Consider the following 15,219-nt stretch of genomic DNA (forward strand, 5'->3'; position numbering starts at 1 on the left):
CTTTGCCTGATGACCAGCAAGCACCTGCCCTCCTCCCCATCCCCATGGGGGCAGCACCCAGCATCTCCTCTTCTGTAGGTAATTTGGGGTCGGGCATGTCATAGTAGAAGGACAGATAAACAAGTCCATCTTAAAACAGTTTGGAGGGTGTAAGAGCTGTGAGGGCAAGTGTTTCCTTGAACTGAACTATTAAAGGAAAACTGTTCACTGTCTCGCGTATAAGCATGAAGGGGCATATGCGTATGCTTAAAGTTACATGATATACAACCCACCAACTTAAAGATGGTCCAAAGCTATTTAACATTAAGCCCATCTGCCAGTCACGGTAGGGGGTCTACCTAATTTCCATCCAGGGAATTTGCTTCTCCCTCTACCCAAGCTTACAAAAAAGGATGCTCCAAAAGGACTGGAGGTCTTGGGTCTTATGCTTGCTCAGGCCTGTTCCTTCTGGGGAGTATATTCTACACATTTTTCTTTTTAAATAAATGTACACTTTCATTACTTCTGTGCTTTGTCCAATTCATTGTTTGAGATACAAACAACCTAGAAACAATATAATGAGACACACAAGGCACTATTATTCAAACAATATGATAGTATTTTATTTTATTTTTTTTGAGACGGGATCTCATGAATTCCCAGACTGGCCTTGAGCTCACTGTGCAGCCAGGGATGACCGTGGGCTTCATGTCTTCCTACATCTTCTTCCAAGTGTTGTGATTACAGTTGTGTACCACCATGCCCTCCTGATGGGTTTGTTTGTTTATTTGTTTTTGTGACAATGGCTGTGTAGTTCAGGCTGGTCCTCAAACTCAAGAACCTTTTGACTCAGCCTCCTAGTTCTGGGATTATAGTCCCGAATCCTTCCTCATGTATTTCTTTATATGTTTTATATTTTAAGCTATAACAATCCTATGTGACTTGTTGCAACCACATCCAGCTTTGTGCCTTGGTTGCTGTTTCAGTTTTGACATCTCCATTTTTCAGTTGTTGAGCACGCATGTCCTCATTTCTGGCTCCGGGGTGTTCCAGGCTCAGCCTGCCCTAGTCCCGTGGTCACGCACTTCTCTGCGAACCTCTGGGTGTAGAGACCAAGATCAGGATGCTTAGAACCGCCTTCGAGCTACTAACTAAGACACGCCCGCCTCCCACGCCCGGTTAAGAGCAATCCTCCAGGCTCCAGCCCCGCACCTCGGCGGGCTCCTGCGTCCCGCGCATGCGTGCGAGGCGGTGACGCAGGGCCGGGACTTGCGCGTTCAGCTAAGAGCAGAGGCAGCCGGCGACCTTGCGTTCTCAGCCGGATCCCTGCCTAGCGGCCTGGACATTCGCAGGTGACTGTGCCCGCGGTGCCCCACGGCGCCCGCGTGCGACCCCTTCCCGGGCCCTGCCCTGTCGGAGTGCCCCATCTGGCCCCGCTCCACGCCCCTCCGGTAACCCGCTTCGCCTCCACCCCTCTCCAAGCCTGGCTCCGGGGAACTCCAACCTTGCTGGCCGCGCCCACTTCCCCAGGCTCGCGTCCTCGCTGCTCCCTTCTTCGGTGACCCCTCTCAGCGCCTGTTCCTTCTCCCTTCCCCAAAGTTCGCCCCCTGGTCGTGCCCTCTTTCTCGAGTGTCTGCTTTCTGACCCACGCCCCTCCCCCTTCCCTTAACGGCGTCCTCTCTTTGTATCCGCGCCCCCGCCGGCGCCTGCCTTTCCTCCCGTGTCCGTGTCCTGATTGTATTACCTCAGCCTGTGCCTCCGCACCTCCCCAGTGTCCAGAATCTTGACTGCTCTATCCCCACCATCTCCCCCCGCCCCAGTCTCTGTCTCTTCCCCCCTTTCCCCTTCATTGTCTCCATCCTGATCTGTCTTCCGCGCGCGCGTAGTCTTCCCCAGTGTTTTGTCTGGCCTAGCGCCCCTCCCCCTTTCCCTGGGTCCCTGCGGACTTCCCCAGTGTTCGCCTCCGTAATCTTATCCTTCCCTGCTCTAAGTCTGGTTCAGTCTCGTGCCCCTTCCCTTCCCCCAGGGTCCTTTCCGCGTCCCCTAAAGGCCCACACCCTGGTTGTCCTCCCCAGCCCAGCGCATCCCTTTCCCAGTGTCCCCTCTCCTAGTGGTATCTTCCGTAGAGCCGCTTAGTCCTGACCCCCCCCTTCTCCACCCATGGCGGGTGAGGTGGTGGTGGGGGCGCTCTGCTGAGGATGGGCTCTCTCTGGGCCCTGTGACCCCACAAGGGACCGCTGCTGCCTCACTGAGACCCTCGGGTTACCTTTCTCCTGCCGTTGCCCAGCTTTGGTGGGTCCTCCTATTCTCCTGCGCTTTCGTGGTCTGTGGTCTCACACCATCTTTAGTTCTAGGTGTTTGATTGTACAAGCGTAGCTCCTTTTTGGTACAGTTCATTGCTATCCAGCTAGAGACCTTGGGAGGTCAGGGGTTTTTATTTGGGGTAAGCAGACATTGTTGTCTCTAGCTCTCAGATGCAGAGTGGTTTACAAAGAGACTTCATAAAGGAGTGGAGTAATTCCCAGTGTTTTAGAGTAGGGGGAAAGGTCACGGATTCTAGAGACTAAGTGGCTAATTCAGAACACACTGATTAATTCCTCCAAAGGAGCTGTGTGTGTGTGTGTGTGTGTGTGTGTGTGTGTGTGTGTACACGTTCCATTGTGGTCTTTGAGGCAACCAGTACAGGAAGTGACTTGTTCCACTTTACAGGAAATGGTCAGGTGGCAACTGGGATTTATTGCTGCTTACCCAGGGTGATGAGTGTTTGCTGAAGGAATCATTGACCAAACATGGTTGTTCCTCCACCAGCTTGCCTTCTCAGTGAAGAAGGGCATGTAGCTGGGAGTACTGTTGCTGCTGGCTCCTTCTTTAGGGTGTTCCGAGTGTTTCCTGGGCCCAGGAAGCTTTGACTCAGGGTGGTCAGCAGGATATGGTTAGGACAGGTTAGAGAGCCTCTAGCCAGTCAGGTGCTTACCTGGGTTTATGTAGTGTCTGTGATGTTTATTCTGTGTGTGAGAGATTTCTCACTGATCTTCCTCAGGGCAGGAATCAAAACTCTGTTAAGGTGGTTTCCTGTCAGACACATAGTAGGTGTTCAGTAAATTAAGGGTGTTGGCACACTTTTGTAAGTAAATTCCCTGATAATAAAAACTGAATTTATGACCGCCGGGCGGTGGTGGCACACGCTTTTAATCTCAGCACTCGGGAGGCAGAGGCAGGTGGATCTCTGTGAGTTCCAGGAAAGGCGCAAAGCTACACAGAGAGACTCTGTCTCGAAAAAGAAAAAAAAAAAGCAAAACCAAAAAAACCCCAAAACAACAACAACAAAAACCAAAAAAACTGAATTTATGAAATCAATGTGTCTCTTTCACTATCTCTGTCTGTCTGTCTGCCCCGACCCCTTTCTATCTCTTACCTCTCTATCTCTGGAAACTGAACCTTTGAGTTAGTTTATGCAGAGAGCCAGTGATCTGAGGGGGAGGCAGTGTTCATACCTTTGAACACCCTCTACAAAGTCAGCTGCAGCCAGCGGCTGATATGGCGAGGGTGGAAACAGAGGCAGTCTGCCATTCCAGTCTTGGCCCTCTGGTCAAGTCCCTGAAGTTTATGGTGTCTGCGTTCCTCCTTAATGTCTGCACTTCCTCTTTACAGTCTCTCTTGAACTGGGTTTGGCTGTTCTTAAGGATGCCAAGTCCTGTGTTTCTCCTGGTGCTTCCTGGACCAGGGGTTAACTCAGAACAGCGAACCATGACCAGGGGTGTGTAAAGATTCCTTTCTACAGTACGTGTTATAAACGTGTCCTTAAAATGTAGAGTATAAAAGTGCTCCCATATGCTCTTCCTGTCCCTTGACATTTGCTATTGTTAGTGATGTCAGATCTGTGAGTACTGTATTGTATGGGCGGTGGCTTCCTGCTACCGTGCGTTTAGTTAACGCTTATATGACTTCATACCTGTAAGGAACTTTCCAACATAAAGCTGAAAATGCATTTGCAACAACAGTAAGCAGTTAGGCTTACAGTGTTATGAACTGTCTTAACCTTTGTGAAAGCTGAACTTCTTTGTTTTGTTTTGCTGAGTTTTTGTTTGTTTGTTTGTTTGTTTAAAGCATATCCCATAAGAACAGCACATTCTTTGGTTTCATCCCTTCTCCTGTCAGAGTGGCTACACAGAAATTTGCTCCTGGAACATTGTCTAGAGATGGGTGGATGGGTAGGTGGGAGGTCGGTTCTCCTTGACTTGTGAAAGCTTGACTGCGCTTTTAACTTGTATTCATATGTGACGTCTTTCTTTTTTCCAGCCTTTCTTCTGCATTAGTAGATGGCAGACAAATCAAAGAATTATTTGATTAGTTCCAGCAACTACCCAAAACCACACAGTACAAACTGAGAGAGGAAAGACGTCATTAGATGGATATTTTTGTATAACCTGGGGCTGTCCGCTCAGTAGCCACACCCACAATGGTCTGGGCTCTCCCACATCAGTTATTAGTCAAGGAAATGCCGTAGTGACTTGCCTACAGGCCAGTCTGGTGGAGGCTTTTTTTCAGTTGAGGGTCCTTTTCCCAGGGAACTCTAGTTTGTTTTAACTTGATGAAACAAAAAACAGGATATACAGCTAAACAGCAACCATCAAAAAAAACCAACCAAACAAACAAACAAAGCAAAAAAACCCAACCTAGATGAAATCTACCTACTTGTACTTCATTTTCTAATAATTGTCATTGCTTTCAAATTGGAGGGAGGAATTTTAGTGACTGGGTCATAGCAACTGAAACATGATTATGATCATATATTTTTTAATTCATAAAGACTGATGCTTCTAAGTATAGACTTGGGACCCAGAAGGCCTGTGTTCGAATCCTGTGTCAATTCATCACATTGGACAGCTTACTTGGCTTTCTGAGCCTTGCTTTTTCCTCTGTAAAATGAAGGTATACCGTCTACTTGACAAGAAAATATGGCTGAAATAATGTACAAGTGTTTAACACAATGCCCGACAGGAAAAACCCAACCCAAGGTAGCTATTTCTACAGCAAGTTCAAAGTACTGTGAGAGTCAGTTTTTTGTTGTTTTTGTTTTTGTTTTGTTTTTTTTGGAGCTGAGGATTGAACCCAGGGCCTTGTGCTTGCTAGGCAAGCGCTCTACCACTGAGCTAAAACCCCAACCCCTAGGTTTTTTTGTTTTGTTTTGTTTTTTGAAAGATTTATTTATTTATTATGTATACAGAAGAGGGTGCCAGATCTCATTACAGATGGTTGTGAGCCACCATGTGGTTGCTGGGAATTGAACTCAGGACCTCAGGAAGAGTAGTCAGTACTTTTAACCTCTGAGCCATCTCTCCAGCCCAAATACATTGTTCTGCATTAGACCGACTTACCTGTCTGCCTGCCTTCTTTCCTTCCTTCCTTCCTTCCTTCCTTCCTCTCTTCCTTCCTCCCTTCCTTCCTCTCCCTCCCTCCCTCCCTCTCTCTCTCTCTCTCTCTCTCTCTCTTTTTTGCCAACGCTTGAGGACCGAACCCAGGGCCTTGCCCTTGCTAGGCAAGCGCTCTACCACTGAGCTAACTGAGAGTCAGTTTTATTTTATCTTTTTCAAGATGTATTTATTTATTATGTATACAGTGTTCTGCTTGCATATATCCCTGCAGGCCAGAAGAGGGCACCAGGTCTCATTACAGATGGTTGTGAGCCACCATGTGGTTGCTGGGAATTGAACTCAGGACCTCTGGAAGAACAGTCAGTACTCTTAACCACGGAGCCAGCTCTCTAGCCTGAGAGTCAATTTTAAACACACTGTGATCATTAATACCGACTGGCAACTTGACAAGATCTAGCATCATTTAGGAGACAGATCTCTGAGCTTGCCTGTGAGGGAGTTTCTAGATTGGTAGACTGGATTAACTAAGGTGGAAAATCCGCTCTAAATGTGACTGGCACCACCCAATGGGCTGGGATTCTGGATTGAGTAAGAAACTGAGCTGAGCATCAGCGTCTGTGTCTCTCTGCTTCCTGACAACAGATGCAGTGTGACCAGATGCTGCGGGACTCCACTGCCATGACTTCCCTGTCATGATGGACTGTGCCCCCTCCACTTGGAACCTGAAATAAACCCTTCCCTCCTTCAACAGCCTTTGTCAATTATTTTGTTAGAGCCATGAGAAAAATAATACACTCACCTAGGGGTGGGGAAAGTACCCTTAGGATACATGACCCAATCAGTCTCTGAAAGAACAGAAATATTTCTGTTTCTTTGCTTGGCATGCTGAGTATCACATGCTCCATCGTTTATCCCCGTGTGTCACTGTTATGTATTGTGTATGTCACTGTGTGTCCTGTTACAGGATCCATACCTAAGTGGAGACGCACTCGGAGCCCATAGATAAGAGACTTCGGAATATCAGAGACTTGATTTTTAGAGAGACTTGAATATTTTAAGAAACTTTGGATGTTTAACTGTTGACGTTTTAGTGACAATGTAAGCCTTTTAGAAGTTGAGATGTTTTATATTGTGCTGTTGATGTTACTGTGAGACCTTGAGGACAAACGCAAAAGGGAAGGTTATGGTTTCATGGTGTTATATCTGTGTCCAAGTGGTCAGTTGTCTTGGTCCGTTTCTGTAAAATTGACCCAAGTTAGAGTTACCTAGGAAGAGGAACCTCAGTTGGGAAAATGTCCCCATCAGATTGCCTGTCAGTAATCTGAGGGAGTTTTCTTGTTTAGTGATTGGTGGGGACGGCGCCACCCCTGGGCAGGTCAGGTGGTCCTGGGTTGTGTAAGAAAACTGAGTGAGCCACCAAGGAGCAAGATGGTGAGCAGCACTCCTCCATTGTCTCTGCCTTGAGTTCCTGTTTTGATTGTGAGAAGTCAGGAAAGGCCGTTAGTAAAGGTGCAGCCTCAGTGGCAGTAGATGCCCAGGGACTGAAAGGATCACGGGGAGAAATTGACACTTGGCATCATGTGGCAAGGTCAGTGTCCCTGAAGAAACTTTTTCCTTTCTCTGAAGATAGACTATGATGTGGAACCCTGAGCAAAATAACCCTTTCCCCCCCAAGTTGTTATGGTCATGGTGCTTTATCACAGCAATAGAAACCCTAACTATGACAGTGTATATGGAGGTAATTTTGATATTTCAGTGCGAAACCTAGCTCTTGCCTCAAGGGGAATGTGGTGGTTGGTTCTTAAACAAATAGGGGTGATTACCATGGCCCCAGAACACCGATTCATTTTCCCCTGGGTGACAAGTTCCAACTGAGCAAACAGAACAAAGTCTTAGGTCAGGCAGGGCACATTGGGGGACCATCAGTTAGGCAGCTTACAATGCATTGGGAAAACTAGGGATCTAATGGTCTGCTAAATCAGTACAATGCAAAGGTTTGACACCTGTCAGGTCAAATGCAAAGTGGGCGGTGAATGGGAGCCAAGGGAATCCTTAGATAATGTGTCCCTGGATCATTAACATTCTAACTCTCCCATGGTAAGAGACTATAATTAGTCCATTGGCCTCGCAGAAACTTTAACTTAAATCTGTGTTGTTTTCTTTCTGGGAACTGCAATTCACAATTACATGTTTGTATTTATTGAAAGAGTGTGTGTATGTGTGTGTGTGTGTGTGTGTGTGTGTGTGTGTGTGTGATGAAAAGCCTATCATTACTTTAGGCCTTAGAGTAAGAACACCAGTTTCTTGCCCCAACACTCACTCTTCTCTCACGAATGACAACCGTTTCCACCTTTTGATATAGTAACTACTTGTATTTTTATATCTAGGGTAACATTTCTGTTGTTGCAGATGTGTGGTTTTGTTGTTGAGTTTGTGTTTGTGTGTGTCAGACTGACCGCAGGGTTTGGAAAAAGCTTGATTTTGAGTCATAGTCCCCAGTGATCTTTTGATGTCTTACCATGTGAGCTGCCTCGGGAAATGGTCTTCAGTCGGCTCCCCGCTGTCAAGCACTGTTAGGTAGCTACTCCTTCTTCTCCCTAGAGTGCCCTTCTCTGTGCTGACTCTCTTTTCTCCAGTCTGGTGGTCATTTTCTTGCTTTTGGCTCCAGGATCGGTAGATCTGTTTGTTACGCTGTGTCTATTCTCATTTTGATCAAGCATCTTTTTTTTTTTTTTTTTTTAAGCAAAAACATCAAGCATCTTCTTTACTAGACTATGGGAGCAGGGTACTTGGATGGCACCACCCAGTGGGCTGGGATTCTGGACTGAGTAAGAAACTGAGCTGAGCATCATGTCAATGTCTTTTATTTTCCTTGGTTAAAAATGGGTCTGGAATTTGGCCTTATAATCCATTTTTGTACATCACTGAAGTTTCATTTCTCCTCAGCTTCTAGCACTGTATTTAAAAAAACATTTTAATTTCTTTTCGATCTTTATATTTACATGTATGAGTGCTTAACCTGCAAGGATGTCTGTGTATCACATGCATCACATGCAAGGGCCAGAAGAAGGTGTCAGATTCTCTGGGACTGGAGTTACAGACACACACAGCCACCATGTGGGTGGTGGGATTTGAAATGGGGTCCTCTAGAGGAACAGCCAATGTCCTTAACCTCTGAGCCATCTCTTCAGCCCCAGCTTTCAGCATTGTTGATGAAGATGTCTTGTGCCTTGCAGATTGCTACTCCTTGGTGCGATTCCTCACTTTCTGCTTTCCCCCTAGTATTCCAAAAGTTTCAGTCGTCTATTTTACTGAGGGGTTACTTACTTACTTATTTAATTATTTATTTTTTGTGGCAGTATCTCACTGCATAGCCCTGGCTGGCCTGGAATTCACTTTGGAGGTAAAGCAGTCCTCACACTTCCAGAGATCTACCTGCCTCTGATGGTAGAAAGAACTCTAGGATTAAAGACACATGCCACCAAACCCAGCTAGTTGGAGGAGCTTGAACAACAACAGAGCATGCATGTGTGTGCAGTGTCCATGGATCCACAAGAGGCCATAGGATCTCCTGGAACAGAAGTTGCAGGTGGTTGTGAACCGGCTGCCATGGCTGCCGGGAACTGAGCTCTGGAAGAGCGCTGTGTGCTCTCAACTGCTGTGCCTCCCTCCAGCCCCAAGGAGCTTTGAAAAGTCCTTCTTAGGATACAGAGTCGTGTTGCTCTGGAAAACACTTATCGCATGCTATTTCTCTGCTTTTTCTGTGGTTCGTTTCTAAGATCATATAAACAGGCGGTGTATTTATTTATTATTTAGTGATGCTGAAGGTTGAGTCCAGAGCCTTTTTCTATGCCCTGCTCTGCTATAGCTGGGCTATAGCCTCAGTTCCTAGCAGGATTTCTTCCTTTTATAGTTTTAGTTAAGCTGGGCAGTGGTGGTACACACCCAGCACTCTAGAGGCATATATGTGTTTCATATATAAGTCAGATGACAGCTGGAGGGAGCTGGTTCTCGCCTTCTACTCTTTTAGGTCCTGGGAATGGGGCTTGGACTTGGGTTGCCAAGCTTGGCTGCAGAGTTCCTTAACCATCTCTTCGAGCCCCTTCTTTTTCTTTCTTCCCTCTCCATCCTTTTATCCGGTGCTGGGGAGTGGAACCCAGGGTACACATGTTCCAGGCAAGTGCTCTGCCACTGAGCTCTATCCGAGTCCTATTGCATTTTTGGCTGTGGTTATTTTAACCCAGAGCTCTGAATGTTCTTATTTTAGAACATTCTGTTTTTGATTTTTGGGATACAGTGTGTGTTATTTCTTTGACGGTAATGATGCTGGTGTTTTTATGGTAGGAGCCTGGGCAGCACCAACTAGCCAGATGGCCACTGGTCCTTAATAGACCAATTAGACAGACAGATGATAGTGAAAAAGCCACATCCCCTCTTCCACCATGTCTGCCGTTAGGACCTGATATGAGGTTTAGATTTATTTATTTGTATTATTATTTTTTACCTTTGTTTTACATGTAGGGTGTTTTGTGTGCTTCTACATGCATATAGTACCTTCAGAAGCCAGAAGAAGGTGCTGGATGCCCTGTGACTGGATGTGTGTGGGTGCTGAGAGTTGAACCTGGGCTCTGCTCTTAACTACTGAGCCATCTGTCAGCCCCAAGGTTTAGGTCGAAATAGGAGGTTAGGAAGTGTGCTTAGCTAAGCAGTTCTGGTCAAGGTGTGTGCATCATTGGCTCAGCATTGGTTGAGCATTGGTCCCTCCCGGAAGGTGTTCTGATAAGTCAGAACTGAGTGGATTCTCTTTCCAGGACACTTGCCTCCCTTCTGGTGGAGCTAGGCTTCAGCCTTTCCCTCCCAGCATGAGATGCCTGAGAAAAATTCCACTCCTCCAGAGACCATTGTTTCCAAAGCTTTGTGGTGGGGTGGAGGTCAGGATGTAGTACCATCTGCAGTGTTTACTAAGCCTGCTCTCTGTGTGTCTTAACCTGTCTTCTCTGGTGTGGAGGGCCTGGTTGGTGCCACACATTGCTTTTGGCCTGGCAGCCAGAGGCTGGGGTAGCTGCTGCCGATGGTAGAATCTTGTAAACAGTGCTCGCATGCAGGAGTACCAGGAGCATTGCTCAGGAGGCCAGAATACAGACATGGCATACATTTCCGTATTCTGTGCCCAGTCAAAGCCATCGTGCCCCAGCTTCAGTGCCTCCAGAATATGTATGCCCTGCGTCTGACTATACTCTCTGACCTGGGTGAAGAGCCATCCGTGCCACAGAGTGCTCTCGTTGACATGGCTTCTTCTGCCCTTTCTGCAGACAGTGTGTAAGAGCCTGTCTAACAAGTCTCAGTACATTCCTCAGCTTGTTAACCCAAGAGTCATTACTCCACGGCTGTTTCCTTAGCAGCCCAAGTTCAAGTTGCCTTCAAGCCTGTTCCTAGCGTTTCCCTGACACCAGTTTCAGTATACCTGAGCCCTCCACTCTGAAGTCTGGTCTTCACATGCAGATCCTAATAGCTTAAATAGTAGATGCAGCATACATCCCTGTCGACCCATAGCTACTTAATTATCGAGTGAAAGGATGGTATGAATAGAATTAAAGATAGTGCTGGAGGTTTTTTGTTGTTGTTGTTGTTTTTTGAATTTCCTATCCCCTCAGTTTTATGGACTCAAGCTCATTTTTTTTCTCTCCCTGTAACACATTGTGTTGTTTAACACACATTTTTGTCAGTTTGACACAAACCTAGACCTATAAGGAAAGAGAGAATCTCATTTGAGGAATTACCTCCATCAGAGTGGCCTCTAGGCAAGTCTGTGAGGTATTGTCTTGATTAATGATTGATATGGGAGGGCCCTGCTCACTGTGTGGGGCCCTCCCTGGGTCCCATAAGAAAGCAGGCTGCCCCAGCCTGAGGAGCAAGATGGTCAGCAGAGTTCTCACATGGCTTCTGCTTCAGTTCCTGGTCCCAGGATGAGGAGTAGGGTCCCAAATGCCAGTAAAAGAGTCAGAGACGGTGAGGCAGGGTGTCTTATTTGAACCAGATCTTGCCAGTTTGACTTGTCTATCTAGTTAGCTTACTCTGGGGACCCCATTTCCACCTCCCGTGCTGGGTTTACCCCTGGCTACCATGCCTAAATGGTGTTTAGATGGTGGCTAGGAATCCATATTCTGATTCTCATGTTTCATAGCAAATCCTGCCGAGCCCTGTCCCCAGCCAGGGACCCCAGTTTCCTTTGCTTGTAACACTTTTGAAGCATTGCACGTAGCAGACATGTTCATATGTCTTTAAGTGTGTTTCTGTCTCATCCCTTTTTGAATCTGGATTCTACTGGTGTAAAATCAGTTTCCCAGATTAGTGCTCTGGTTTCTTGTCACTTAAAATAGTCTTTTTTTTTTTTTTTTAAACTCAATGAGTGGTTCTGTAGCATGAATACATACATAGAAAGTAAATGAAATAAACACATTAATAAAAATAAACACATTTGTCTTTAGTGACTAGGATGAGGCTGGGAACACATTCAGTGCTCCGAGATTAGTTGTTGATTTCATTCAGTAACTGTTGGAAACTATTGGGAGAATGTTTCATACTGTTAGTCACTGGGAACCTAATACAAGCCAGTTTCAGATACAAACCTCCACTTTTGCTTAGCAGAAAGCCCTGCATTAGGGTGATGTGTTAGGTACTTTTCTTGCTGCTGTGGACCAAATACCTGCCAAGAAGCAACTTAAGGGAGAGAGGGCTGCTTTGGGCTTTCCTCTGAGGGATACAACCCATCATGATGGGAAGGCTGAGCAGCCGAAACAGGAGGCAGCCGTAGTCAGGAAGCAGAGAGGTAAATGAGGGTGCTTCCACCACTTTCTTTTTATTCATTCTGGGACCCCAACTTCAGTTAACCCAATCTACAAATTCTCTGGACAGGTAGGTCCCAGAAATTAAACTCATGTTGTTGGGTTTAATGGTAGGCTCCTTTACCTGTTCCGACACCTCACTGGCCCAAGATAGTTTTCATTTTTTTAAGTTTCATTTTATGCGTATGGGTGTTTGCCTGTGTTTGAGTGTGTGCCTGTGCACACTACTGTGTGCATGTAGTGTCTGTGGAAGCTGGAAGAGGGGGTTCAGATCCCTTGAAACTGGGGTTACAGGTGGTTGTGAGCTGCCGTGTGGGTGCTGGAAATGAAACCTTGGTCCTCTGCAAGGACAGTAAGTGCTGAGCCATCTCTCTATTCCCCAAGAGCCTTATTTTTATGGAATTAAATGTATGTGTTTTTCTTGAAGACCCAATGTGGTGATATATTGTGTACCCTAATAAAGATGCCTGAGGATCAGAAGACAGAACCAGCCACTAGATTAGACATAGAGGCCAGACAGTGATGACACACACAACTTTAATCCTATCACTTGGGAGGCAGAGATCCATCAGGATCTCTGAGTTCAAGGCCACACTGGAAACAGAGCCAGGCAGTGGTGGTATACACCTTTAATCATAGTACTAGGAAGCAGACACGTCTTTAATTCCAGGAAGTGATGGCAGGGTGGAGAAAGCTATATAAGGCATGAGGAGACAGGAAGTAAAGCAGTTCAGCTGAGACCCTCAGGGGTGAGGACTCAGAGGCTTTCAGTCTGAGGATTCATGGAAACAGGATCGGCTGAGGAGTTGGCAAGGTGAGGTTGGCTGTGGCTTGCTCTTCTTCTCCGATCTTTCAGCGTTCACTCCAATATCTGGTACCGGGTTTTTTTTTTTTTTTTTTTTTTTTTATTTTTTTTATTTTTTTTTTTAAGGCCATTTAGATTTGAACAACCCAAGGTTTTCTGCCTTTATCTAACCACTCAATCAGCTAACACCAGTGAGGCATGACCAGACATGTTAGCCCGGGGAACATGTAAGAGTTAGGCTGAGGCAGCTGGACTCTGTCTTCAGGACGGACACTGGGTATGTTGTGAGAAGTCCTAAGTCCTTATCAGAGCTGGGTGTCAGTGTTCCTGAGGCTGCCTCATGCCTGTTGGGACTCATCGAGGTGGGAGGGAAGGTGGTGGTATGGACCTGTGGAGGAGGCGTTTGATAAATGTGGAGTAGTGTGAGGTCAGAGTCTTTGGGCTGTCTCTCGGCTCACCCTGGAAGAGCGGGGGTGGGGGTGGGGTGGGGTGGGGGGGAGTAGCACTTGAGCCAGATGAATGGTTCTTCTCCCAACTCTTAATTCTAAAACCTGTCTGTCCTTTCTCCTGCAGCTGAAGAGATGGCATTTGTGAAGAGTGGATGGTTGCTTCGACAGAGTGAGTAGGCCCTTGAGTCTGCTACAACAGATCACGTTTGCAAACAGTCTGGTTCATGCTGTTGCCTTGCATTTCCTCTGGGGACTTTTAGAGCTGTGTGAACTGTTTGTGAAACCAGGAGGTGATAGGAACCGGAAGGTGGGGGTCCCTGCTCTTTTCCCTTTTCTCGGTCCTGTGCTTTATATTATTGAGGGTTGACTTGAGGCTGTTGAGGCTGAGCACACCTGGCTTCCTTCTCTGGCCTCCGTGTGTGAGAAATAGCCCGTCCTATGTGGGGCTGCGAAGGATCAATAGGGAGGCTTGCCTTGGTGGGCACACTGGCCTTTTGTTTCCAGAGGAAACTCAGTTCTTGAGGTCCAGTCTGCTAGACCTGGCAGCTGTGGACGTGTTCTTCATATGCCAGCTGTTATCTCCTAGGCTGCCACTCTGACATGCTGCAAAGCAGGGAGAGCCAGTTACCCTTTCCCAGACCTGGAGCTCTGCTCTGCTCCCCAGCTCTGGGTAGCCTTAGCCTAGACAGAGTGAGTAATGCTGGCTTTACCTGATATTTCAGACGGGCGGTAGCCTCAGTCCCTGAGAGCTTCCCTCTCTTGAGTTTTGGGCCTCCCGGTCTCCTGGGGACGGGAGGCACAGGCTCCTTGGCAGACCCTTTGGCTGGCCTCTAGTTTTCTCCTTAGGCATTGCCATGGTCTTGGAAGGTGAGCTTTTTTTTTTTTTTTTTAAGCTATTATCATTATAATTACATTATAATTTTTATATATGTTTTTCCCATCCATGATGGAATATTGAAAGGCCCAGTCTTGGGTGGGCCTTGTGCAGGTGTTCACAGCTGCTGTGTTCATGAGTCCGGTGGCCATGTTGTGTCCAGGTGGCAATGTTCCATAGATCTCTTCTCCATCCTGTGGCTTTTGCATGGGTCCTGTCCCCTCTTCCTTGATGCTCCCTTGGAGGGGTGCGGTCTTAATTTTCAATCTGCCTTTTCTGGTTTCTTTCACGGCTTGTGCTTTGCCCGACAGCCTTCCTGTGCTTGCATTGTTAAAATGGGAGTGGCCAGGCCACGTCTGTTTCCATCAGTTCTGTGGGGATGGCCAGTTTAATGTGTTCCTGCTGTGCACTGGGGACAGCCTTTGTTGTTTTAGCCCAAAGCCAGCCTTCCCTATCTCCTCCCCCCAGGTACTATTTTGAAGCGCTGGAAGAAGAACTGGTTTGACCTGTGGTCCGACGGTCACCTGATCTACTATGATGACCAGACCCGGCAGAGTATAGAGGATAAGGTCCACATGCCGGTGGACTGCATCAATATCCGCATGGGGCATGAGTGTCGGGGTAAGCGGTGCCCAGAACTGCCATGCCTCCTTTCTTAATGAGTCTGCTCCAGTATCAAACTGGGCTGTGTCCAGGCAGCCATAGTGGGGCTTGGGCACTCCATCATGAACATCATGATAAATGGATTTTTTTTTTTTTAAATTGGAGTTAGGCCCAGCCTACAACCCTTTATCTTGGGAGAAAGAACCAGACAGCTAGCAACCCCAAGAAAGGTGGAACCTCCTCCCCCACAGGTCATGCGGATTTTCTGATTTAGACACTGGGTGCATGT

General features: G+C 46.9%; 1 protein-coding gene across 2 annotated transcripts in view; it reads left to right on the forward strand.

The window, feature by feature from the left end:
- The first annotated feature begins 1,205 nt into the window (after positions 1-1,205).
- Positions 1,206-15,219, forward strand: part of Plekhb2 (pleckstrin homology domain containing B2) — a 35,010-nt gene continuing 20,996 nt past the window's right edge. The window contains exons 1-3 of one of the 2 annotated variants that reach the window (XM_036167801.1): positions 1,206-1,331; positions 13,578-13,622; positions 14,796-14,948. In XM_036167801.1, coding sequence (XP_036023694.1) covers positions 13,586-13,622; positions 14,796-14,948 — 190 coding nt within the window. In that variant the 5' untranslated portion in view covers positions 1,206-1,331; positions 13,578-13,585. Of the gene's footprint in view, positions 1,332-1,831; positions 2,272-13,577; positions 13,623-14,795; positions 14,949-15,219 lie in introns of those variants that run through there. The other variant, XM_036167802.1, reaches the window with a different exon arrangement.

This window comes from Onychomys torridus, chromosome 18 (assembly GCF_903995425.1).
Source record: "Onychomys torridus chromosome 18, mOncTor1.1, whole genome shotgun sequence".
In the NCBI taxonomy this organism is placed as follows: Eukaryota; Metazoa; Chordata; class Mammalia; order Rodentia; family Cricetidae; genus Onychomys; species Onychomys torridus.